This window comes from Aquarana catesbeiana, linkage group LG06 (assembly GCF_042186555.1).
Source record: "Aquarana catesbeiana isolate 2022-GZ linkage group LG06, ASM4218655v1, whole genome shotgun sequence".
NCBI lineage: Eukaryota > Metazoa > Chordata > Amphibia > Anura > Ranidae > Aquarana > Aquarana catesbeiana.
In genome coordinates, this window is record NC_133329.1 from 60,367,552 (window position 1) to 60,395,106 (window position 27,555).

At 45.6% G+C, this 27,555-nt stretch overlaps 1 protein-coding gene across 8 annotated transcripts in view; it reads left to right on the forward strand.

Annotated features, from left to right (window-relative positions):
• Nucleotides 1-27,301, forward strand: part of LOC141148513 (putative methyltransferase DDB_G0268948) — a 70,631-nt gene extending 43,330 nt beyond the window's left edge. For 7 of the 8 annotated variants that reach the window (XM_073636039.1, XM_073636043.1, XM_073636044.1 and 4 more), the window contains 2 exons: nucleotides 2,636-2,773; nucleotides 27,000-27,301. In XM_073636039.1, coding sequence (XP_073492140.1) covers nucleotides 2,636-2,773; nucleotides 27,000-27,090 — 229 coding nt within the window. In that variant the 3' untranslated portion in view covers nucleotides 27,091-27,301. Of the gene's footprint in view, nucleotides 1-2,635; nucleotides 2,774-17,329; nucleotides 17,760-19,004; nucleotides 20,350-26,999 lie in introns of those variants that run through there. The other variant, XR_012245227.1, reaches the window with a different exon arrangement.
• The last annotated feature ends 254 nt before the right edge of the window (nucleotides 27,302-27,555 follow it).

Consider the following 27,555-nt stretch of genomic DNA (forward strand, 5'->3'; position numbering starts at 1 on the left):
TTTCATGTCTCTCTAACAGAAAGTCTACAGATTCAGCACTGCTTCCTCCTCCACTATCTGACAAGACATACATATAATTGAAAAGATAAAGGGGCTTGGAACACTCAACAAGCTCATGCGGAAGCTCCCCTTCCTCGGGACATTTTGACAAGCTTGTACCTTATTGAAATGTCAAAATAGACTTTTGATCCCCTTTCAAGCTTTGGGAGTGTCACCTTATCTTTTTGGATTATAAGTATCTTATGTTCTGTTGAGCAACGGGGTCCATTTTCTCTCGGATACGTCTGCAGAAACAACCACTGGATTATACACCAGCACCTTATATACAGAATTCTGAGCCAGCATTGCTTCCTCCTCCACTATCTACCTAGCAGTGGCAGCTGGTGCTCAATTTTGTTTTTGGGGGGGGGGTTTGGGGGTGGGTGTGTTATGCTTGTGTCTATCTAGCAAGATTACTTTGCAGTATAAACAAGGATACTGAGACCTCTGCAGTGTACAAATGTGCTTTTACTGAACAAAAATTCTGTACATACAAAACTATCACAATATTAGGAACACATATCAAGACGGACAGATATATCAAGCAAGATGCTTAGAAAATAAGCAGAAACTATGTTCTGTAAACAGTAGAAATATGCTTAAAAGTTACTTAACTCCGGTTACTGTGTGTTCATGATCTCCATTGACAACTAGGACTCAGTCTTCCAAAGCAATTGCTGTGGAGATCAGGTATCTTCTTCTTCAATGGCTTCTGGCTGGTTACAGATTTTTCCTCTTTGGTCTTAAGGCATATGCAGCTTATCCCTGACAACAATTTTATATGTCAGGTTGTTTACCATAATAACTGAATAACAGAAAAATATCTCTGTAGCTTTCGATCAGAGAGGCACTCTCAAATTCTACCTCAAGGTGGCACTCTGGTATCATACATGCCATAGGTTTATCTAGAGCAGGCTTTCTCAACCTTTTAAACCTAGAGGAACCCCCAAAAATAATTTTCATGTCTTGAGGATCCCTTACTAAAACCAATTTATCAGGGCTCAAAAGGGACAATGCCCCTTTTATTAGTGATTAATAGGAAGAAGGCCCCCCTTAAAGTGGTGCTCAGAATGCCACCCTTAAAGACAGCTAAAAAGCTAAAAAGATATTTGGTGTCATGCTGCTGGCTTTGCTAAATGGTGGTGAACCTTGAATCCTGTAGGCTATGGAACCCTGGTTGAGAATGGCTGATCTAGAGAGACAATAGACTGCTGAAACTGTCAACTGAAATGTAACAATTGTATCTAAGTTCCCATTGTTTGAGGACAGCCTGTGTACTTGTTACCAAAGGATTAGTTTGAGAAGCATCCACTCAAACCCAACCTGATTTCTGTTAAAACTAATCTGATGGAGAAAATCATTAATTTAATATATATACACACAACACAGGGGGTGGCAAACAAATCTGGCTCCCTCGCTAAACCCAAACAACCCCACCCCACCCCTGCCATGGCTTGATCGATTGCCCGTTCCGCCCCGCACTTACCCCATTCAGGTTGTGGCTTTGGCGGCTTCCCCCCTGCATGCCCTGTCGATTCCCAGTGGTCGCTTCTCCTCCCGGCCAATCGGGTCTCAGGACCCGCTTCCTGATTGCCCGGGAGGAGAAGCAGGAAGACATTAGCGAATATTCATTTGCTTATGTCACACAAGTGGGTGGGCTCGGAGTGCAATGCTCTCCGCCCTGGGCCCACCCTTTTTGAAGCCAATTAGAGCCTCAGGCTCTAATCATGTGCTTAAGAAAAAAAACCCATTGCAATCCATGAGTCCAGCGCCCTGCATGGAGATTAGGGGCCGGACGCATGGATTGGGGGGGCGGTACCCCTGCACCCCTTATGAGCCGCCACCACTGCTGCCTATGCATACACATACATGGCTTAATTTTTCTCTGACCTGATGTCCCTACTCTTTGACTGGGGTAGATTGTAAGATTGCCACATCTGGGATCAAATTTTTAATTTGAAGCCCAACTCCAGGAAACGTAAAAATGATCCCTTGCAAGAAGGCTGCTCCCACATTACAAGGGTTACTTGCTTCTTTAGGTCTAGGGAACAAAAAAGAAAATTTATATACTCAATCCTTCATGCTGCTAGGCCTGTCCTCAGGATCTTCTACCTCACACTCCAGCATTCTAAGGTCCTGACATTATCAAGGCTGATATGGGGTCCATAGCCTTACATTGGGCATGATAATGACAAGGGACAGCCAACTACTAGAGCACAGGGGAGTGCCATCTGCCAGGGAGTGGAGGATCAGGTAAGGAGAAATGCTGTTTCTCTCCCCTAGAATAAGTGAGCAGTCAATGTTGCAGTGCAGTGCAGGCTCAGCCCCACTGCAAGGGAGGATTTTCACATTTCCTGGAGTCGGGCTTTAATGTATTACTAACATACAGTATGCTTTCTATGTGCTGCAGAAGCTGCAATTAGTCATCAGGCTTGTATGTATTGGTATTATATGTATTATTCATCCTTGTTTATGTCACTTGTACAGCGCCACAGCATAGGAGCCTACTATATAAATAACTGATAATAGGAATGTAAAGATTGCATTTGTTTTCTATAACCTCTTCATTAACTCACATTGCTATTTGCCTTTGCAGGATTGAAAACATTGGGACCAAGATCCGAATGCCATTGTCAAGTCTGATGGGTGTTTTTCCTTCCTTATCCGCGTTCCAGATCTATCTTAGGACTGAGCCTGAAAAAGCAAAGGAAATGCTAAGAACAGCAGAGGAAAGGTGAGAATGTAGAAGAATGGGACAGGGAACAGAGGACAAGAAAGGTATGAATTGTGCAGCAGTGTTGTCACCCTGAGGACAAGGTGATCATAGAAGGACATGAAGATTTAAATAGTCTTTAATATAGGTGTGCACACGGACAACGCTGTATCCTGGCCTAGGTCGACAGGGCCCAGGCCTAGGGCAGCACTTTGCAGGGGAGCAGCACGGACAGACTCCCTGTCGGCTTGCGCTACACTGTTAGTGTAGCGCCAGTCTTATGGGGCGGACTGGGCTGAGAGGCAAATTAGTCTAGCGCCCCCATAACTACTTCCATTATGCGGGCGGCCGGCATTCTGAAACTGTGGGGGGGAGGGGGGCGCCACTTCTAATTTTGACTGTCCTATCATCCTGGACCACAAACCTTCCTCACTGTGCTATATGTTTTCTGCTGCACCATTGGCATGGTTTTATCTTCTTAGTCCTCTCCATAAAATTATCAGAAATGTTGTGCTTAAAGTAGAACTATAGGCAACACTCTTTTTTCATTTTGGATAGAGTAAGGGAGGGTTATAGCCCCTGTCAGTTTATTTTTTACCATCCCTGTCCCATTGTGGAGATTTCCCTTCACTTCCTGCCCCATAGCCAAACAGGAAGTGAGAGGAAATCTATGCAAATTAAGGGAATCCATTGCCCCCCCCCCCCCCCCCCACCAGGCCCTCAGAACTAGTGTCCCCACTCGAAAATTTCAGGGCAGGTCTTAAACAGCAAGGGGTGTGGCCTTGACAGGAAGGGGTAGGTCATATTTAAATTAGGGGGTACACGAGTTTAGCCAGGCCTAGGGCAGCACAAAACCTAAATACACTACTGCGCACGGGGTGTGCCTGGGCACATCCTAATCACCTTGTGCACCAGGGCTTTTTCTCATGCGGAACATGGCTCCATCCCAGTGCACACATTCTCCAGGCACACTGGTAATTAGATAAAAACAGAGGGCACACTGGCCTAGTGCATTATCCAACAACAATTTTTGTGATTATAAAATATACAGTATCTCACAAAAGTGAGTACACCCATCACATTTTTGTAAATATTTTATTCTATCTTTTCATGTGACAACACTGAAGAAATGACACTTTGCTACAATGTAAAGTAGTGAGTGTACAGCTTGTATAACAGTGTAAATTTGCTGTCCCCTCAAAATAACTCAACACACAGCCATTAATGTCTAAACTGCTGACAACAAAAGTGAGTACACCCCTAAGTGAAAATGTCCATATTGGGCCCAAAGTGTCAATATTTTGTGTGGCCACCATTATTTTCCAGCACTGCCTTAACCCTCTTGGGAATAGAGTTCACCAGAGCTTCACAGGTTGCCACTGGAGTCCTCTTCCACTCCTCCATGATGACATCACGGAGCTGGTGGATGTTGGAGACCTTGTGCTCCTCCACCTTCCGTTTGCAGATGCCCCACAGATGCTCAATAGGGTTTAGATCTGGAGACATGCTTGGCCAGTCCATCACCTGCACCCTCTGCTTCTTTAGCAAGACAGTGGTTGTCTTGGAGGTGTGTTTGGGGTCATTATCATGTTGGAATACTGTCCTGCGGCCCAGTCTTTGAAGGGAGGGGATCATGCTCTGCTTCAGTATGTCACAGTACATTGGCATTCATGGTTCCCTCAATGAACTGTAGCTCCCCAGTGACGGCAGCACTCATGCAGCCCCAGACCATGACACTCCCACCACCATGCTTGACTGTAGGCAAGACACACTTGTCTTCCTAACCCGGTTGCCACCACACACACTTGACACCATCTGAACCAAATAAGTTTATCTTGTTCTCATCAGACCACAGGACATGATTCCAGTAATCCATGTCCTTAGTCTTCTTCTTTTCTTCAGAAAACTGTTTGCGGGATTTCTTGTGCATAATCATTTTCTGGGACGACCATGCAGACCAATTTGATGCAGTGTGCGGCATATGGTCTAAACACTGACAGGCTAATCCCCCACCCCTTCAACCTCTGCAGCACTCATACATCTATTTCCCAAAGACATAATCTGGATATGACGCTGAGAACGTGCACTCAACTTCTTTTGTCGACCATGGCGAGGCCTGTTCTGAGTGGAACCTGTCCTGTTAAACTGCTGTATGGTCTTGGCCACCATGCTGCAGCTCAGTTTCAGGGTCTAGGAAATCTTCTTATAGCCTAGGCCATCTTTATGTAGAGCAATAATTCTTTTCAGATCCTCAGAGTTCTTTGCCGTGAGGTGCCATGTTTAATTTCCAATGACCTGTATGAGAGAGTGAGAGCGATAACACCAAATTTAACACGCCTGCTCCCCATTCACAGCTGAGCCTTGTACCATTTATGAGTCACATGACACCAAAGAGGGAAAATGCCTAATTGGGCCAAATTTGGACATATTCACTTAGGGGTGTACTCACTTTTGTTGCCAGCAATTTAAACATTAATGGCTGTGTGTATACAAGCTGTACACTCACTACTTTACATAGAAAAAGTGTAGCAAAGTTGTCACATGAAACGATTAAATAAAATATTTACAAAAATGTGAGGGGTGTACTCACTTTTGTGAGATACTGTAGCTGCTCACAAACATAGGAAGTAAAAGTGCTCATCCAGCCACTAAATGTGGCTACAATCTCCCAGCTTTGCTGAAGCCTCTAGCCCAAGGAGGACCTCACTAGGGTCCCTGCAGCAGATGCTTTTCAAAGTTATGTCCTTCTTTATCAGAGCCACACATGGCCCACACCTGCTTCTCATTGATGGGCTGATCATACAATTTTTAGCACCTGATCTAAGAAGAGCTCCCTGCAGCCCCCTTCCACGCCCCACATCACCACCGCAGCCGCTGCCTGTCTTCCCCACCTTCTGACTCTGGGCACCATGCACAGGAGGACACACAGCCATCCTCAGCACCCTCCTACCGAGAACTGTCATTAGCCAGAAGGGGGGGCAGAAGGGGCACAGAGAGAGGACTAGGATACAAACCAATAGGGGGGGATCCTGTGATAGGGACCACAGGGTGGATCCTCTGCTAGGACTGTGATAAGGACCAGTGGTGTATTTAGGATTTGTGCTACCCTAGGCCTGACTAAACTCATGCACCCCCTGATTTAAATATGACCCACCCTTCCTGTCAAGGCCACACCCCTTCCTATTAAAGACACGCCCTTTCATCTGTAAACCACACCCCTTCCTCTTTCAATTGATGGGCACAGTGACTGCGTTTGATGGTACAGTGGTGGCAATTGATGGGCACAGTGGCTGCGTTTGATGGTACAGTGCTGGCAATTGATGGGCACAGTGGCTGCGTTTGATGGCACAGTGGCTGCATTTAATGGGCACAGTAGCAACAATTGATGGGCACAGTGGCTGCGTTTGATGGGCACAGTGGCGGCAATTGATCGGCACAGTGGTTGCGTTTGATGACACAGTGGCTGCGTTTGATGGCACAGTGGCTGCATTTGATTGGCAAAGTGGCTGCGTTTGATGGGCACAGTGGCGGCAATTGATGGCACAGTGGCAGCAATTGATGGCATGGTGGCAACAATTGATGGCACAGTGGCTGCGTTTGATGGGCACAGTGGCTGCGTTAGGGCACAGTGGTGGCAATTGATGGGCACAGTGGCGGCAATTGATGGGCACAGTGGCTGTGTTTGATGGCACAGTGGCTGCGTTTGATGGGCACAGTGGTGGCAATTGATAGGCACAGTGGCTGCGTTTGATGGGCACAGTGGCTGCGTTACTAAAGCTGCCTGGGTATACAAGTTTTTAAATTGGTATTGACTCCTGGCTTGCTGTTTCACTCCATCTATATTATATAGATGGAGTGAAACAGCGAGCCAGGAGTTAGGACCAATTTAAAAACCTGTATACCCAGGCAGCTTTAGTGTATATACATTCACTTGCTCTCATCAATTTGTACCTGAGGGTTCCCGCCGCTGTCCTCTCTCTCGCTCCTCCTCTGGTTACAGAGAGACCCATCCCGAGCTGAAGAGCATGCAATGATGGTGTGCGGAGGTGAGTAGGCGGAGCATTAGGCTCCGGCTCCGCCTCCACCAGTTAAGTTATATGCAGTGCACCAGGTATGGCCATTGGCCAGTGACACTGAGTCAGTCATGGTCCGTTTTATGGGGGTGGCAGTCCCTCCCCCCCCCCCCCCCCTCGGCCCAGTACGCGCCCATACTGCCAGTGCTGAGTGCCAATATATAGCAATGATATATAGCAAGGCAAGCCGGCCGCAGGAGGCTATATCTGAGCGGGACGTGGGGAGAACGGGTCGGCCTAGACCAAGACACTGATAAGGACCACAGGGGTGATGGATCCTCTAATAGGACTGTGATAGGGACCACACAGGGGAACCTCTGGTAGGACTGTGATAGGGACCACACAGGGGAACCTCTGACAGGACTGTGATAGGGACCAGATGGAGGAACCTATGGTAGGGCTGCGATAGGGACCACAGGGGGTGAATCCCCTGCTAGGGCTGTGGTAGGGACCACAAGAGAGATCCTCTTCTAGGTCTGTTATAAGGACCACAGGGGGATCCTTTACTAGGTCTGTGATAGGGACCACAGGAGAGATCCTCTGCTACGACTGTGATAGGGACCACAGGAGAGATCCTCTGCTACGACTGTGATAGGGACCACAGGGAGAATTCTCTGCTAGGACTGTGATAGGGACCACAGGGGGGATCCTCTGCTAGGGCTGTGATAGGGACCACAGGGGGAATCCTCTGCTAGGACTGTGATAGGGACCACAGGGGGATCCTCTGCTAGGACTGTGATAGGATTGACAGAGGAAACCCAGTGCTGGGACTCTGCTATGACTGACAGAGGATATCAAGTGCTGGGACTGACAGAGGGGATCCTGTGCTGCACACAAAGTGTTCCGGGTATGCCAGAGCTTCTTTTCTGGCAGAACGCTGTTCCGGCACCTTTGTTGATGGACAATGACAGTGCGGCGAGTGGAGCTATTTTTCAGTTGGATCATATCACTGTGAGGTGCGTTATCCGATGCTGCCTCTGTAATTTTGGCCCATGGGCAGTGGCATACCAAGGGGGGAGGGAGTTGCGGGCCGCACCCAAGTGACACGCTTTGGCAGGGCCCAGGGCAACACTACTGCCCCAATGATCCCATCCTCTCACAGATGCAGGCTGTCTGAGTGGCTCTGAGCAGTCCCGGCTGTCTCACACAGCCGAGCAGAGTAAAGCCGCCCCCCTCCTCTCTGTTTATGTGTATACAGGGGGAGGGGACCTGCTGTGCATGACCCATGCTGATCTGAGGTACTGAATGGGGGGTCTGTACTAAATGGGGGGTCTGTACTGAATGAGGGGTCTGTACTGAAGGGGGGGGGCATCTGTGTAACCAGCAGGGGGTCCAGAAATGTTGGGGGGGTGTCTGTGTAACATGCAGGGGTCCAGAGGTGCAGGGTGCTGTGTAATGTAAAGGGGTCCTGAGGTCCAGGGCAGTGGTGTATTTAGGTTTTGTGCTGCCCTAGGCCTGACTGAGCTTGCGCACCCCCTAATTTAAATATGACCCACCCCTTCCTGTCAAGGCCACACCCCTTTCTTTTGAGACCCCATTCACACAGGGGCAACACGACTTGCAGGTCGCCTCAGCGAGGCGACCTGCAAACGAATGCCCGGGCGACTTGCAAAATGACTTCTGCATAGAAGTCTATGCAAGTCGCCCCAAGTCGCCCCCGAAGTCGTACAGGAACCTTTTTCTAAGTCGGAGCGACTTGCCTCGCTCCCCTTAGAACGGCTCCATAGTACAGAACGGGAGGCAACTTGTCAGGCGACTAGGTCGCCTGACAAGTCGTCCCTGTGTGAATGGGGTCTAAAGATCCGCCCTGTCATCTTCATTGGAGGAGGACAGAGAGGCATGCAGCATCTTTTCATTTGGTGGGTAAGGGGATATGTGCTGGTTGCTTTGGGAGGGGAGGATCAGACCCCTTCCAAAGCACCCAGCACATATCCCCTTACCCCCCCTCCCCTCATCCATGTGTGCATTTGTTATCTGCCCCCTTCCCGGTTACTGTGTCCCCCTCCACTGTAAACTATACACAGACCTCAGAGCAGAAGCGCGGCTCTTGTACTGAAGTCGTGTCCCTCCTCTGTGGCTCCTTCTCCTCCTGGCTGTGTACACTAGAACATTGGAGCTGAGAAGGAGGAGGAGCCGAGGAGTGTGTGTGGCTGACAGTGGGGAGAGAGGTGGTGGCTGCTACGGAAAGCCGATCGCCGCTTGTGGGACCCTGGGTGGCAGATGTCCTGGGTGCCCACGCTAGCGCACTCTGGCTGCCAGTTACCGAAGCTCAGTGCCGGAACTTGTTGTGGGCTCTGGGACAGTGGCGTCACTAGGTTTGGTGTCACCTGGAGCTGTAAAAATTGTGTCATCCCCCCTTAATTTTTTGACTGGAGGCCCAGCGTTGGAGCTCATTGTGGCGGTCAACAAGGCCCAGAGGATATCAGGTTAGGCACTTCCTAATGGCTCAGTCCCTGGGAACAGTAATGAATAATGGCCAACAGGCTCTCTTACCAGACCCGGTGAAACCGCAACAGTGATCCCTCCAGCTGGACGTTCGCTCACTCTGGGTTGCCCAGGCTGACTCTGGTCAGTAGTGTAGCATGTCTGTACCCCGGCAGTGGCTTCATCTTTCTCCCCCTCTGGTGGTGCGGGTACAGCGTGGCTCTCTGGTGGTGCGGGTACAGCGTGGCTCTCTGGTGGTGCGGGTACAGCGTGGCTCTCTGGTGGTGCGGGTACAGCGTGGCTCTCTGGTGGTGCGGGTACAGCGTGGCTCTCTGGTGGTGCAGGTACAGCGTGGCTCTCTGGTGGTGCGGGTACAGCGTGGCTCTCTGGTGGTGCGGGTACAGCGTGGCTCTCTGGTGGTGCGGGTACAGCGTGGCTCTCTGGTGGTGCGGGTACAGCGTGGCTCTCTGGTGGTGCGGGTACAGCGTGGCTCTCTGGTGGTGCAGGTACAGCGTGGCTCTCTGGTGGTGCGGGTACAGCGTGGCTCTCTGGTGGTGCGGGTACAGCGTGGCTCTTTGGTGGTGCGAGTTCAGCGTGGCTCTTTGGTGGTGCGAGTACAGCGTGGCTCTCTGGTGGTGCGGGTACAGCGTGGCTCTTTGGTGGTGCAGGTACAGCGTGGCTCTCTGGTGGTGCGGGTACAGCGTGGCTCTTTGGTGGTGCGGGTACAGCGTGGCTCTCTGGTGGTGCGGGTACAGAGTGGCTCTTTGGTGGTGCTGGTACAGCGTGGCTCTCTGGTGGTGCGGGTACAGCGTGGCTCTTTGGTGGTGCGAGTACAGCGTGGCTCTCTGGTGGTGCGGGTACAGCGTGGCTCTTTGGTGGTGCGGGTACAGCGTGGCTCTCTGGTGGTGCGGGTACAGAGTGGCTCTTTGGTGGTGCGGGTACAGCGTGGCTCTCTGGTGGTGCAGGTACAGCGTGGCTCTCTGGTGGTGCAGGTACAGCGTGGCTCTCTGGTGGTGCGGGTACAGTGTGGCTCTTTGGTGGTGCGGGTACAGCGTGGCTCTTTGGTGGTGCGGGTACAGCGTGGCTCTTTGGTGGTGCAGGTACAGCGTGGCTCTCTGGTGGTGCAGGTACAGCGTGGCTCTTTGGTGGTGCAGGTACAGCGTGGCTCTCTGGTGGTGCAGGTACAGCGTGGCTCTCTGGTGGTGCGGGTACAGCGTGGCTCTTTGGTGGTGCGGGTACAGCGTGGCTCCCTCTTTGGCTTCCCCCAGCACAGTACTCTCTTTTTCTCCTCTAACACCCCCCCCCCTCAGCAGAGTGCATGCTGGGGGCTGTAGCATGTCTGTGGGGGCTACTTTTCCCATGATGCCCCCCAGAGTCTTCTGATTGGCCCTCTGCTGTGGCCAATCATGGGGAGGAAAACAGCGGTCAGGAAGCTGGGCGACGGCGCAGAGAAACCAATTAGAGCCGCTCTCTCTCTCTCTCTCTTCTCCCTTCGGCTGACAGAAAGGGGAGGGGGGGGCGAGCGGGGGAGTTCTCTGGCAAATGGAGCAGCAGATCTGTGACAGGGAGAGGAGAGATGTGGGTTGTCTGTGTATCTCCCCCGCTCGCCCCCCCTCCCCTGACAACCTGCATCTCTCCTCTCCCTGTCACAGATCTGCTGCTCCATTTGCCAGAGAACTCCCCCGCTCGCCCCCCCTCCCCTTCCTGTCAGCCGAAGGGAGAAGAGAGAGAGAGAGAGCGGCTCTAATTGGTTTCGCCGTGCCGCCGCTCAGCTTCCTCCCCGCTGTTTTCCTCAGAACAGACAGATAGAATCACAGTTTTACGGAGGGGCGGCTTGACGGCACCCGGGACGCCACTGTACTGCACTGCTAAGCTGTACCCCCTGCTGTGCGGGAGTCGGGAAGAGGGCGCCGCTGCCATTTTCGGGGGGGGGGGGGCGGATTTCTGCCGCCCCCCCGCACAGTGCCGCCCTAGGCCTGGGCCTTGTTGGCCTAGGCCAAGACACAGCACTGGTCCAGGGTGCTGTGTAATGTAAAGGGGTCCAGGGTGTTGTATAATGTAAAGGGGTGCAGGGTGCTGTGTAATGTAAAGGGGTGCAGGGTGCTGTGTAATGTAAAGGGGTGCAGGGTGTTGTATAATGTAAAGGGGTGCTGTGTAATGTAAAGGGGTGCAGGGTGCTGTGTAATGTAAAGGGGTGCAGGGTGCTGTGTAATGTAAAGGGGTGCAGGGTGCTGTGTAATGTAAAGGGGTGCAGGGTGCTGTGTAATGTAAAGGGGTGCAGGGTGCTGTGTAATGTAAAGGGGTGCAGGGTGCTGTGTAATGTACAGGGGTCCAGAGGTGCACCTGTGGAGAGGGGTACACAGTAGTGACAAAGAGATATTGAAGGATGCAGAGGTATGCAGGGGGCACAGTGGGGTGTTTTTACATTTTAACGTGGGGGGGGGGTGCCAGATATAGGATCCCCCTCAGGTGCCAAATTCCCTAGGTAAGCCCCTGCCCGCGGGGGGCTTCAGCCTCACTAGCAGCCCATAGTGGAGTGATATTCCCTAAATATTAGCTCTGCCTGCCCTCCATGTATCTCCTCTTTCATTGGACAGTTTCTTCTCTGTTTACCCACCCAAAGACATCTTGTAAATCTACAGAGGTGAGCAGAAAATTCTTAACCCTTTTTGTGTTAGACAACTTTGTGACCAGTTATTTAGACATGGTCTAGCATTGTAAAAGGCATGACGTTTTGTTTAAACTGCCCTTCACCATGGACATGCTGGAATATGTGGGGACTCACTCACATGTGCTTTGACTTCTGAAGAGCAATTCGCGTTTAGATCACTCTTCATAGAGCATTTGAGTTGCAGTGAGGTGGCATTGCCACCACCCACTTTAACCCCTTGAGCTCCACACTGCAAGCGATTGTTGGGTGCTTGCAGCGTACCACCATTCACTTGAATTGGGCCCCTTAGTACCAATTGAGCATCGTTTAAACACCACAGCCTACCTGAGTATTGTTGCTGACCATGTCCATCCCTTTATGACTACAGTGTCCCCATCTTCTGATGGCTCCTTCCAGCAGGATAATGCACCATGTCACAAAGCTCCAATCATCTCACCACTGGACAATGAGGTCACTGTACTCCAATGGCTTCCACACTCACCACATCTCATCCAATAGAGCATTTGGGATGTGGTGGAACGGGAGATTGGCATCATGGGTGTGCAGCCGACAAATCTGCAGCAACTGCGTGATGCTATCATGTCACTATGGCGCAAAATCTCTGAGGAATGTTTACAAAACCTTGTGGATCTATGCCACCAAGAATGAAGGCAATAGGGGGTCCAACCCGGTACTAGCAAGGTGTACCTAACAGTGGCCAGTGAATGTATGTGCTGTGTATAAATATATACACAGGCATGGGTGTTGCGCTTTAGGGTGCAAACCCTAATGCAATTGACTGCACATACCTATGGTCCTTAAGTAAGCAAAACATTCAAATGAAAGCCCAAATCCAACTAACACCTTTAAAGTTGTTACAACAAAAGTTGTGTTTTTTTTTATATACAGTAAAACCTTGGATTGCGAGCATAATTCGTTCCGGAAACATGCTTGTAATCCAAAGCACTTGTATATCAAAGCAAATTTCCCCATAAGAAATAATGGAAAGTTAAATGATTTGTTCCACAACCATTTATTCATAGGTCCTCCAGTTTATAGTCCATATAAAAAGATTATAGCAATATGATAGGTTGTGTAACCATAAAATGTCCATCCACAAATGGAAACCTCCACAAGGAGATTAGAAGCAAAGTACAGCAGGAGCTATAGAGTATAAAAGAGAAGAGAGGCGCCACTAATGCCTCGTACACACGATCGGACATTCCGACAACAAAATCCATGTTTTTTTTCCGAAGGATGTTGGCTAAAACTTGTCTTGCATACACACGGTCACACAAAGTTGGTCGGAAATTCCGAACGTCAAGAACGCGGTGACATACAACACATACGACGGCACTAGAAAGAGGATCTTCAATACCAAGTGCGCCACCCTTTGGGCTCCTTCCACTAATCTCATGTTGGTAGAAGTTCGGTGACAGATGATTCGTGCTTTTCAGCCTCGTGCTTTTCCAATCGTTACTGCTCTTCAGTTTGCGCTTGTGGGTTGATATTTCTATTACGTATTTGATTCTCAGTGCGTTCTTGTCCGCTCGTTTCTGATTTTCAGCTCCGGCCTTTCTGTTTTTCAGTGCTTTCTGTTAGTTAGTTCTGACCAGCTAACCGTTTTGAAGCCATGAGGACCCTCACCCCGGACCAGAAGGTTTATAACTACCGTCTGACCAGAGCCAGAAGAGTGGTGGAGAACATTTTCGGGATAATGGCCAGCCGGTTCCGCCTATTCCTTACGGCAATCAACATGGCGGAATATAAACTTAACCATATAATCCTTGCATGCTGTATTCTACACAACTATTTAAGGAGAAATTCAATGAACTATGTGGCCTCAGTTGTGCCTGAGGCCAGACTTCAAGAAGAAACCCTGATGGTGCTTGAAGCTGGCCGTCCTGGCTTGCCCCCCCCCCCCAAAGCGCCCGCAAAGTAAGACAGAAGTATGTTGAGTACTTTGCGGGTGGGGGAGCCATTGATATGCCAGAAACGGTTTAAGAAACATTTTTTCAACAATTTTTGAACTTAAACTGAAAGAAGATTTCCTTTGATTTACTGCCTGGGTTTCTTTTAGCTGTCTCCTAGGTTCTCCAATGGGCTTTTCTTTTTGGACATTTTCTTCAATAGTGCAAATGTAATTTATTTGATACATGAGGTGACAATCTCTTATTCAGCAAACTATTATTATGTTGTGGGTCTGCTACATACACATTGTCGTATGTAATGCATTACTGACAAAAATATTCATCATTTTCAGCACCATGAATGAATTTTGTGGAGTCATGAAAATGGCGTGATTGTGGCAAATTAGAAAGCACTGTGGGAGTTATTTACTAAAGGCAAATCCACTTTGCACTCCAACACGTAGCCTCCCTGGCGGTTTTCCCGAGTGTGGCTCGGGGTTAAAATTCAGGACCATTAGCGGTAACCCTGAGCCACACTCGGGATTACATCGCAGGATCCTGGTGTGGCTTTACTTATTTGTCCCCGGGATCCTGCGATGTCCCCCGCAGTGTCCGTGGGCTCTGTCCTCCTCCGAAGCCTCTCCTTGCCAGGCTCCGTTCCCTGCGAGCGTCGCGACGCACGGGGCGGAGCCTGGCGGCAAATTAAAAAAAAAGTAAAAATCATAACACATACAGTACTGTAATCTTACAGATTACAGTACTGTATGAAATGATTTCACATCCCTTTTGTCCCCAGTGCTTTGGCCCATGCCCTGCATGCAGTTTTATATCATATATACTGTTCTTTCTGCCTGGAAACTGGAGATTGTCCATAGCAACCAAAAAGTGTCCCTGTACATCAAAAGTGGCTTTAGACCAGCTAGAAAACAGCGATAGTAAATTAGAACACTTGCAGAATTGAGCAATAGTGAATCGTGGGGAAATTTATTTTATTACTATTTATTTTTATTTTTTTAAATTATTTATTTTTATTTATTATATTATAATTTATGTTTTTGTGTTTCAAACTTTATCATACCCGGGATATCTACTAGACTCTTGTTTGGACAGATTTAAGTGTGTTATTGTTAAGAATTACAGACCTAAAATATAAAACGCCAAATTTCCATGCAAAATAATTGTACCGCTTTCAGCACCTAAAATCCGAAATAATCATACCGCCAGGGAGGTTAAAAGTGCACATGAAACTGCACTTGTAGTGCAAAGTGGATTTGTCTTTAGTGAATAACCCCCATTGTCACTGTAAACACCAACTTACTACAAAAATTGCTATTGAGAATTGAAAGAAGAAGCCACACATTGTTGAGTGAAAAACATTTTACTCAAAGCACATTTACATGTGCGTTAGAAAAGGGTTTTTGAACAAACCAACGTCTTTGATGTATATATTTTTTTCACATTGTAAAGATCCTTTTTTTGGTTAAACAGGCATGTTTCAAAGCATAACATACACAACTCAGGAACTTACAAAGTTCAACTTTGATAAAGTGAAGGCAATATCAGACATTAGTATTTCCAAAATGTATTGGTATTGCCTTCATCAGATAGGGGGATGCCACCCCTGTAAAAGCCAAATTTTGAAGATGCACACAAATTGGGATTTAAACTGGGGATTTCCCTCCTGATCCCATGCCTAATGTCAACATGTGCTAGCTCCCATCATGGGGGATCAATGGACGTGTTTTGGGGGTGCAACCCCTTCCTCTCACCTAATTGAGTTGGGAGGAAGTAGTTGCACCCACAAAATGCATACATTGATATCCCCTGATGGCAGATAGCACATGTTGACACTGTGTGCATCTTCAAAATTTGGCTTTTCAAATACTTTACAACTTTTTTTAAAATTCAAAAATACACAATAAAACGGTACAATTTTGTTGTTTTTTTATATTCTGCCTAAAACATAAATGATGTTCTTCATTTTTTTTGAACATCATTGATGTTTTCCTTTATATTTTCTAAATCATGATTGCACCCCATTCTCTCCCTGATGAGGATCTGGGCACTTTCACTGGTGAAATGAGATTCTTCTTCCACAACATCCACATCACCTAAAAGAAAAAAACACACCATGTATAATAAATATGCAGGCATTCATCTATCACCTGAAGCTGTGGTCTCAGACACTCACCCGTTGTGGTGACAATTTCGCCCACTTCATAAACCTCTCACTCCACGTCCTCTGCTTGTGGTGTGGAGATTTCCCCTTCTTTAGGAGGTGGGGAGTCCCTGGTGTCCTCAGATGTCCCGAGTCTTTTCTCCCCTATGTGAATAAAAAATAGGTATACTTAGCACACAGATATTGGAGGGCAGAAATAGGAATATGAAACATTGCTTGGAAGTGTCGTGCAATTGTCTGTTTTGGCAGGGTTGCAAGCTGAAGAACATTTTATTTCCTTTCTAAAGCTGGAATACTTCCCTTTTTTGTTAAAGTATCACACATCTAGAGACCCCTATAGTATCCACTGGAGCATCTGTGTGGGACACCCTAAAAAGTTTGTTCTGGTGTCCCATACTAGTGCTCCTGCATCCAGATGTGTAAACAGCTGCTGAGTGTCCTCTCCTTACACTGAATCAAGTTTACATTTCATTGTAGTTACAAACCCATCTAGACAACAAACTTATTTTAATACAAATAGGCATGAACAAATGTAGTTAACCTGTATCTACCAAAAACATCCTTTTTAAAGCGGGCGAACGAACGATCTTTCCTACGACCGATTACTGTGCCCATGAACATGAAAGTAGCCATTTTAAAATGTACAACAGTACAGAAAAGCACATGGGGCAGCACGAACGTTAAAAAGAAGAATAGGAACACATGACAAAATACTTACTTTTTTGCAGCACTCTCTTGATTCTTCTGTACTGATCCTGCTCCCTCAATTTGAGGTCTGACCATCGTTTCCTCAGTTGATCCTTGGATCACCATACCCCAAAATTTCTGTGCAGACTCTTCACAACTTTAGGCATGATCTTGGCCTTTCTCACATTTGTGTTTGGGTAAGGTCCAGGCTTCCCATCATAGTCAGCCCTCTTCAAGATGTCCACCATCTCTACAGAGGACATATTTGAGGCCTTCAATCTCCTCCGGGATCGTGAGGTCCGGGGCTCCGGCCTTTCATCGTTGCTGCTCTCCTCTACATGCACCTATTGTCTCTCCGCCATGTGCTCTCCCACTGCGCCGAAAGAGAAGGGGCGGGAAATAGACTACAAAGAATGTCAGGGGTGGGCGGAGTTTCACGCATGCGCAGTGTATATAAAGTGTAACGCGTGTGCATCGTACGTACGATCTGTGAGCGGAGGACAAAGTAACGGAAGCGACGATCGTTATAACGAAGGTACAATTTTAAGTTGGTGCATCAGTGGCCTATACTGCTTATAGATTGAGGCCTATATTGGGTCAAGATTAGGAAAGTTTCGTCTGACATTAGGGTTTGTCTTGTGTTGTGTCTTGCAGAGAAAATGGATCTATTCATTGATATGTACAGGGAGCTGCCCTGTCTGTGGCAGGTAAACCACCCGTTTTATAACAATAAACCAAAGACGAAGGCAGCGCTGGATCGATTACTGGAATTTGTGAAGCCGGTGATCCCCGCGGCAGACATCCCTTATTTGAAGGCCCTAATTGGTGGCATGAGGAGCACTTATAATAGGGAGCGCAAGAAGGTCCAGGATTCCCTGAGATCAGGAGCTGCAGCAGATGACATTTATGTACCCAGGCTGTGGTACTATGACAGACTGCATTTTCTGGCAGGCCAGACTTAACCCAGGCCAGCACTCTCCGGTCTTCCTTCAAGGCTTCCTTCCCCCCCCCCCCAGCTGAGGCTTACGATGACCAACCTGGGCCTTCCAGGCAGCAACATGTGGAGGAGCTCAGCTTGAGTCAGGTGTAGCATTCTTCAAAATATTTCTGTTTGTAAAATTAATGATGTTAAATATTAGACATGTGCAATTCGTTTCGTTCTGAATTCGTTTTTTAACGAATCTTGACAAATTCATTAATCCGAATTTTCGTAAATTCGTAAATTCGAAAATTCGTACATTCGTAAATGCGTACATTCGTACATTCGGAAATTCGTACATTCGGAAATTCGTACATTCGGAAATTCGTACATTCGTACATTCGTACATTCGGAAATTCGTACATTCAGAAATTCCTAAAATTAGTAAATTAGTGAATTCGTAAATTTGTAAATTCGGAAATCTGAAATAATAATTAACTAATAATAACTTAACTATTACTAACTATTAAATTATAGGTATTGTAATTTGCTTTCAAATTTGGCTGTTAGTGAACGTAACACATACAAATTTATCCGAAGTTACGAATTATCCGAAATAACGAATACCGTATCCAAATGAATGGAACGTAATGAATTAATAATAATAAATAACAATAATAATAATAAACACTTTTTATTATTATTATTTATTATTAATTTATTCCGTTCTATTTGTTTAGATGCAGCATTCGTTATTTCGGATAATTTGTAACTTCGGATAAATTCGTATTTGTTACGTTCACTAACAGCCAAATTTGAAAGGAAATTACAATACCTATAATTTAATAGTTAGTTACTATTTTAGATTTTCGAATTTTCGGGTTTTTGGATTTTCACATTTTGAATTTACGAATGTACGAAGTTACGAATGTGCGAATATACGAATTTACGAATGTATGAATTTACGAATGTATGAATTTACGAATGTATGAATTTATGAATTTACAAATGTACGAATGTACGAATGTGCGAATGTACAAATTTACGAGTGTACGAATTTACAAATGTATGAATTTACGAATGTACGAATTTACGAATTGCATTCATAACAAATGACCCGAAAAACAAAAAAAAAATAAATGAATGAAACGAAAACGAACAAAGTTTTTGGCAGTGCACATGTCTATTAAATATATGTTAGTTTTGATAACTAATTTCTGATTTCACAAAGTGTTTTACATATCAATAGACAGTAGTGGCCACATATGATTGGGACAAGAATGAAAAATGCTGGGGTCAGAATGATAGTCTTTTCTATTTATTAACATTCAATTTGCAACAGTCATGAGCTGAAAATTGTGTGTGATTGATGAACCAAAAACTAAAACTATGTCCCTTTTTCATACACAGGAAAGTCTCAGGCAGTAGGAGGCCGTGGAAAGTGGCAGCCAGGAGGTGTCCGGGCCCAGTAGCCTGCCTAAATCCCAGGTCCCTCCCCTCGGCCTTCCACAAAAAAGTGCCAGTAACCTGAAGGAGGCAGAAATTGGCCTATTTCTGAAGGTTACTGCGGCCCTCAGAAACCCCCCAGTGTTCAAGAGGACCATGCCTACATGACAGCCTGCAAAATGCTGGAAATGGAGGAGGGCCAACGCCTCTTATGTGAGAAAGTTATGTTACAAGCCCTAAATAAGGGGTTGAGTGGCGAACTCACAAGCAAAAGCCACGTTTGTGAGTTCAACCATGGTCCTCCTCCTCCTCCAGGTCCTCCTCCTCCACCTCCTGCCACAACTTCAAAACCAGAGCCACAGCCTGGAAGGAAGCATCTAAGGAAGACAAGAGAGTGATGGCCTGGGTTCAGTCTGGTCTGGCAAAAGACGCAGACTGTTGTATGTCCACAGCCTGGGGACAGATATGTCATCTGCTGCTGTTCCTGATCTCTTGTAGTCCTGGACTGGATTGTGCTCACTATTATATGGACTCCTCAGGCCACCAATTTTGACTGTAAAATAATTGATGTGTGCCCTGGGGTACAAAGGCTTCGCAAATTTCAGCAGTTTCTCCAGCGTTGCCTTCCTCTTTATTTTGTTATGACCCAGAATAAATGGCTATTTATTTTTCACAAAAACTTGGCTATGTTTAGTTCAAAAAGGACAGTTTGTTTGTGAGTAGGCAGGTACATTTCAAAAATACAAGGTCAAATTAACAAGGGACACCAACCAACCTCCTTGAGGGAAAAAAATACAATATAATAATGGTGTTGTGGTAACTTGACACACAAAACGAGAAATAATATTATGGAGAGCACTAGAAAAAAAATGCAGATCTTGATAAAAAAAAATAAAAAAAAAACATTATGATGAAGATGTGACGAAAAACAAAATTAATATTATTTATGAGATCATGAGAAATAATAAAGAAATCAGTTTGTGAGAACTCTGTGTGAATATGAGCAGCAAAACAACTTCATTCTTCTAGCCAAAGAAGAAGAAGAAGAAAAATTGCAGCGTGACCAATGTGTTATCTCCATTACGAACGGTAGTTTTACCAGACCGAGCACTTCCGTCTCGTAATTTATTCTGAGCATGCGTGGCACTTTGTGTGTCGGAATTGTGTACACACAATAGGAATTTACGCAAACGGATTTTGTTGTCGGAAAATTTGAGAACCAGATCTCAAATTTTGTGCGACGATAATTCCAATAGAAACTGTCCGATAGAGCCTACACACGGTCGGAATTTCTGACAAAACGCTCCCATTGAACATTTTCAGTCGGAAAATCCGACTGTGTGTACGGGGCATTAGTGTAGCCATATTGCTACACTTAGGCCTTATGTACACTGCTGCTGGTAAAGGGACGTTCAGAGGCAGTTGGCTGCTTTTTTCAGCTGCCCCTGAACTCGTCCAATGTTGTCTTATGTGTACATGTACACAGGTTCATTTAATGGTTTTTAGGCAGTTGCGTTTATAGGCTTTTCTTTGAAGGCAAAAAAATTAGTTCAGTCGCCGTAAGTTTCCGACGTTTCAGACGCTAAATGCGATACCGGCGTTTTGCCATGATTTAGTTTATAAGCGTTTTTAGAGGTGCCCTATTTTTTAACATTACAAAACTTAAAAATGATAGAAAATGATGAAAAAACACTAAAAAAATATTTAAAATACTTGTAATTGCTTGCTATGCTTCATAGACCATTTAAATACCCCTAATGAGCATGATCCAATCCAATACACCACTGGCATTGCTGTTAGCCGAAGTATAATTGGAATTTGACCTATATGTTGTTAGATTTCAACCAGATGAGCCCACCATTGAGCTTCACCCGCGACTTGATCAAACATAGTTGCATGAAATTTAGGGTTAGGGTTTAGGGTTAGTGTTTTCCCCTTGAAGAACAAGTTTAGGGTTATGGTAAGGGTTATGGTTTCCTGTTAGGGTTAGGGTTTCCGGTTAGGGTTAGGGGTTAGGGTTTCCCATTAGGGTTAGGGGGTTATGGTTAGGGTTTTTCCCTTGAAAAACCATTTAGGGTTTCCGTTTAGGGTTAGGGTTTCCCATTAGGGTTAGGGGTTATGGTTAGGGTTAGCCTTTTCCCCTTGAAGAACAAGTTAGGGTTTCTGGTTAGGGTTAGGGTTAGAGTTAGGGTTAATTAAAAATATTTTAAAAATTGCAATTACAATTTGCATAAAAAAGACAAAATAAATTTAAAAAATGTAATTACATATACAGCTTATAATAAAAAATAAACAAAAAATATACTAATCAACTGCAATTTAAAAATTAAATATATTTAAAAAAATTTGAATTAAATTTTGCATAAAGAAAACAAATCAAATACATAAAAAAATGAAATTACATATACAGCTTATAAAAAAAATAAACAAAAAAAATACTAATCAATTGCAATTTAAAAATTAAAAATTTGCATTTTTTTCCTCACATATGCTCATTATGGGATCCATAGTAAAAGCACCAAAATTGAGGTAGATACAAGTACACTGCTGCTCTCTCAGCTGCTGCTACTCACTTTGGTCTCACAGAATGGTTGAAATAGTTAAATAATACTGTTTTTGGGCTTTGGGAGGGTCCTATGATGTTATCTTAAATAAACGCTCCAAGACGCAAACAAGACAGAATACAGCATGCAAACGCCGCAAAATGGGCATTTTTAAACGCCGGCTTGAAGCTGAAAAAAAAATTCAGAGGAGGAGGTTGCCTCAGCATCCCGTGTACATTAAGCCTTAGAGACACCTCTCTTCTCTTTTATACTCAGTTGTGACATGACACTACTTGTATATCAAGACATCGCTTGTATATCAAGTCAAAATTTATTTAAAAATGTTGCTTGTCTTGTAAAACGCTCTCAAACCAAGTTACTCTCAAACCAAGGATTTACTGTATTATTTTTAAAAAAGGTTTATACCTCTGTACAAACTTAGGGCTGGTCTGTACCTTCTGCTATGGAACTGGAGGAAGTGCAGCAAGGGTACAATTGAATTGCAATTACTGGTGGCGCGCTCCACTATGTCCCTCTGCCCTGGTGGTAGACAGAAGTAGTCATTTCCATTCATCCTTTCTGGACTTTGATCATGCAGCTGTGGGGGAACAACCATGGGGCTGTTGTTAGAAATCATGGGGCCCCCATAAAGCCTACCTGACAGGCATACTTACAACCCCCCCCCCTCGCTCACTCTCCATCCTGAAATTACTCACTTGTGTGCCCTCAGCAGCTGGTGTTAGAAAGGAAGGAGAGAAGGGCAGCCGGGATCACTGCACTGCATGGGAAAGGGCACACAGGGGGGTCTGGTGACAGCAGGTGACATGGGGGGCTTAAAAGGGGCCCGGACAACAGGGAGGTCGGGGTGATCAGAGCGGTGGAGGGGGGAGGCACAATTACTAGAACTGATTCCCCTGCAATGCAGCCGGAGGGAGAAGAGGAGAAGCCGGGAGCACTACAGGGCGAGCCTCAAGAGGATCAGTGTCAGCGATAGGGCAGTATAGACTGTTCTCCTACTCTGCAGGTGCCTGGACCCCCCTTTTAAACTGATGGGGCCTTGTTCAGGAGGGACAGCTGTATGGCCTTATCAGCGGCCCTGACAGCCACACAAAGTCCCCTAAATTATAAAAAAAACAGGACTTCACAGGAAGATGGTGATGTGGGTTTTAGGGATGAAGTATGAATCAATGATTCATGTTACACCATAGGCTTGCACACAGGGTGTGCCGGATGTGCCTGGGCACACCTTAATCACCCTGTGAGGATTAGTGTAGCCGAGCCGGGTGCCATTCGCCCCATCAATTTTGCAAATTCCTTCCACCCCCCTGTCGCTGGAGCCACTGCTTTACAGGGCAGCTGTTTTTGATAGTGACGGGGTGAGTTGTGTGTCCACCCACCCCTCCTTCCCATGGCTGTGTTGTTGGAGAGAAGGCTGAGCTCCGGTGCCTGCTCTCTCCTGCTCCTACCGAACATATAGAAGACACAGAGGGCAGCATGCATGTCTGTCCCCTCTTCCCATCTCTCTCCTGGCAGCGGGAAAGAACAGAGCACAGCGCTCCTCTCTCCCCCTCCCTCCCCCTCCCTCCTAGATGAAGTACCACAAAGGATTAGGGGAAATGTCGTCCGGGGGGCAGGAGTGCAATGAAAATTAATGGAGCTACAGAATGTAATGGTCACAAGGAGGAAGGAAGACAGAACTTTTTGCAGGGATTCCATGAGATATTAGAGGCAGACCAAGGCCCCATTATCACATAGCGGGAATGAGAGTTCCCATTACACAATTTTGATGCAATTCTATGTGTCACATAGGGCAGCCTATTCACTTGAATAGGCTGCCCTATGTACATTTGTTCCCTGAAAAAAAAGCTCCTGCTCTTTTTTCAGGTGACAAGCTTCACTAGATTCTTAAAGGAGCAGTTTGCCATGTGATAGTGGCAACCATTTTGTTGTTGTGCTGTTATTGCCATGCGTGGCAATTCTGCCCACGATTCCAAATCACAAAGTGTGAATGGAGCCTAAGGTTGGCGCCAGTGAGTGACAACCTGCTACCTGGGCTGTCTGCATCCATACACAGCAGGAGTTTGAGAGTCTGAGCTGCTGTGGACCTTTTGTGTTTGTGAGGACCTGGAGCAGTGCAGACCCAATGCTGGGTATCTGTGCCATATCAGGGGCAGGGACCATGGGACTAAGTCACTTAGTGCTATTCGCCTGCACTGGAACCCAAAGGGACCTGTTGCCATGTGGGCCTACTGCCTGGGTGAGCCAGTCAGGAATAGATTGTGAGGCCTGAGAATTCCAGAGCATGCTGTCCGCCAAGCCATTAGGACCAGATTATTTGCCTGCCAGGAGTGGTGAGATGAACTACACATCTCAAACTCTTGCCACATGCATAGTCAACACCATAGAGACTGATTTTACACAACTGCTCATCTATATACTGTACATCACTAAGATTCCTAAACGGAAAGTGCCCCACCGAAAGCCAGCCAACATTAACTATTAGGCACCAGGTACTTTCAGCTACCTTTTTAAGGTATACCCAATACATTAGGAACGCATATTCACACCTGCTGTTGAGGTTGTACATGGATCCTGTTATTCTTCTGAGTTGATGCCATTACAGAGACTCTAATTGCACCAGGTATAGATCAATGTAACTTTTCTATAGCCTTTTTAAAGCTAGCTGGGCATATAATCATTTGTTCATTGATTTATGCCTTGTTTAATTGCATTTTATCATAATACATTTAATTAATTTACCACCAAATGTATTGTGGCCTAATTCCTATGTATTATTATAGAGTGGTAACTTGACAAAAGTGTAAACTGCTTTTGGTCTATGGCCAAGTGTGTCAGTGGGGAGAGAGCTATTAAGAGAGTCATGTCAGGATCGCCAGTGGCTCCTATGGGGGGTAAGCGATACATTAGCATTACTAGCAAATAAAAAATATTCGGCAATCATTATTATAAGAGAGTGTGTGTGTGTATGTATGTATATGTATATATATATATATATATATATATATATATATACACAGTGCTCAGCATAGATGAGTACACCCCAACAGATTTGTCAGAAAACCTTTACTTTCCTTTCAGAAGCAACATTTTCTATGGGACACTATACAACAAAAGAAGAAAATATTACAGAGCACACATGCAAAAAAGACATTTACCCCCTGCAAGGCTATTTAAAACACCTAGACATTTTCAAAAAACATTATCAAAAAATATGGAAATTTGGTCACACCATATTGCTATATGGTGCTTAAGCCCACTTACTGGGACAAAGTACCCCATGGTTAGTGGGTCCTACGCTATCCATAGACTGGGAGATCCTGCTTCTCTGAACCATGGGAGCCATACACTCCTCTATATGGGAAAACTAAAGGTCTCTTTAATGCATCTTTTAGAGTGTGCCCCCCAAATATCTTGTTTGTCTATTGTATGGATTCTGACCAAATCCTTTTGGGCAGGAGCACCCCACTCCCTCATCAGTGCCTCTCATTAGTGTCCACCTGTGTCATAGGTGGAGACCTTTAGTTCTCCCATATAGAGGAGTGTATGGCTCCCATGGTTCAGAGAAGCAGGACCTCCCAGTCTATGGATAGTGTAGGACCCACTAACCATGGGGTACTTTGTCGCAGTAAGTGGGCTTAAGCACTATATAGCAATATGGTGTGACCAAATCCCCATATTTTTTGATGAAAATGTCTAGGTGTTTGCCGGAGGTAAATGTCTTTTTTTCATGTGTGCGCTGTAATATTTTGTTCTGTTGTATGGTCTTATGGCTGCACCATCTTTAATGCATCTTTTAGGGTGTGCCCCCCCAAATATCTTGTTTGACTATACAACAAAAGACTCCCACAAATGTCGGCCATTGATTGAAACCAAGATTTGTTAATTTGTACACACAAAAAAAGTATTTTCCCTAACCGATTTATTCAAGACCATGTTGCAAAAATGAATACACCCCAATGAAAGTCTTAGGAGCAAAGCTATATTTTAGACAACAAAATCCAAAGTAACAAGAATTCAGCTACAGGTGAATTCAATTATTCATTAAACAGATGTCTAGCAGACAGTTGAATATAAAAGGGCAGTACTTAACAAAGAAGACCCCTCCCATTTCATGCTATCAGCAATGGAACCACGTGGAAGAGAAATGTCACAAGGCCAGAGAAAGAAAATAATTTCTTTACACAAGAAAGGTGAAGGCTACAAGAAGATCAGCAATTCTTTACTTATCACTCAAAAGTGATAGAGGCTGCGGACATGGTACAGGAGGTGGAGGACAGAGGCTGCGGACATAGTACAGGAGGTGGGGGACAGAGGCTGCGGACATGGTAGGTTCCTCCTCTGTCCCCCTTCAGTATCCTTCTGTGCCCCTCCAGTTCAAAGGCTGCGACAGTGTCCTCCTCCTCCTATGCCCCTTTCACCTCTCCACAGGGCAAGGCACATCAGTATCCTCCTCTGTCCCCTTCACAGCTTCACCCCCAGACAGTCCTCCTCGAGTCCTCTGCCATCTTGGTATCATTCTCATTCTCTCTCTCTCTCTCACTCACTCTCACTATCCTGTCCTGTCCTCTCCTCTCCTCTCCTCCTCAGCTCAGCTCCTCCTCCTCAGCTGAAGTACTGTGGTGGCTAGTAGCGACTCTTGAGGCAGTGGCACCGCTACGCCGAAAATGAATACCGCTGTGCTACAGGCTTCCATTTAAAAATGGTGCCAGGCAGCACCATTACGTTACTGCGCATGCGCCGCCCGGCCGAGCGTGTACAAGCTTTCTCAAGCTCGGAGGGCTTCGGAACGGCGCATGCACAATTGCATGGTTGGCCTGCGGCCATCATTTTTATGGGCACCGCTGCCTGTAATGGGCTTTAACGGGCAGCCCGAAAATGGGCTAAAATTTACGGGCTGCCCATAAATTAACGGGTGTTTGGCAACACTGTACTAGATGGAGTCATTTTTGTTGTGGTGTGTTCATGTTTGCATCAACTAATTTGAGTAAAACTGAAGATTTTGTAATCTAAGTTATATTATTAACTTTACTTTCATGTAATGAGCTAAAACAAATGTTCTATCAAACTCAGTTTTGTCAAAATTTTGGAAATTGTTCTTGTGTTCACTGAGATTTTGATTAAAATCCTATTCTTTAAATATAAATATATATATAAATATATAAAATGACACACTCACGTGTATTGAAGCTTTGGGGTGCACACCCTAATGAAATATGCTGTGCACACAAATGTGTTACACCCTAAATATGAATTTAATATAACCATGGTCCAAAAGGTTTGACTAAGCCTTTAACCCCACTGAAAGCCACCTAAAAAAATGTTTTGAGTGGAATTTTTGAACTATTCAGTGTTTTGGAATGTTCTCATACTATACTGTACACGAATCCTCTTTTAGGTTCCTTCGGATCATGGGGACTTCCTTCACTGAAACTGAGGTTGAACTTTGTCTACAAAACCTCCTGCTGTTGGCTTCTAAACCACAGTGAAGCATTGATTTGGAAAACTGACGCTGTACATGGCTGGAGACACTGCTGATCAGTATATGATCATGTCAAAAGTTTTAGTATGTCAGATGTACAAGCAGAAAACTCAAGTGCAATCCTCTCTGTATAAAATCAAACCATGAACAATGAGACAAAATATCAACTGTGAAAATGTAGCAAAAAGCCCAAATAAAGAAATAAATCTCTAAATATATATCTTTGTATCTTATGTGATCATTTATCTCCAACTATCACGGTGTATGAATCCCTCCTAATAACTCAGTCCCATACACCAGTACTTAAAAAAATCTTACCAGGGTATTGACCTTATTATGAATTAAGGTCTATAGTGCTTGATTAAAAGAGAAGTAAATGTTTTTTTTTAGGAATCATACTTACCTCCTTTCCCCCAGCGCCTCTGCACTGAGAGCCGAGTGATCGAACACTGCCAATTGTTTGGTTTTCAGA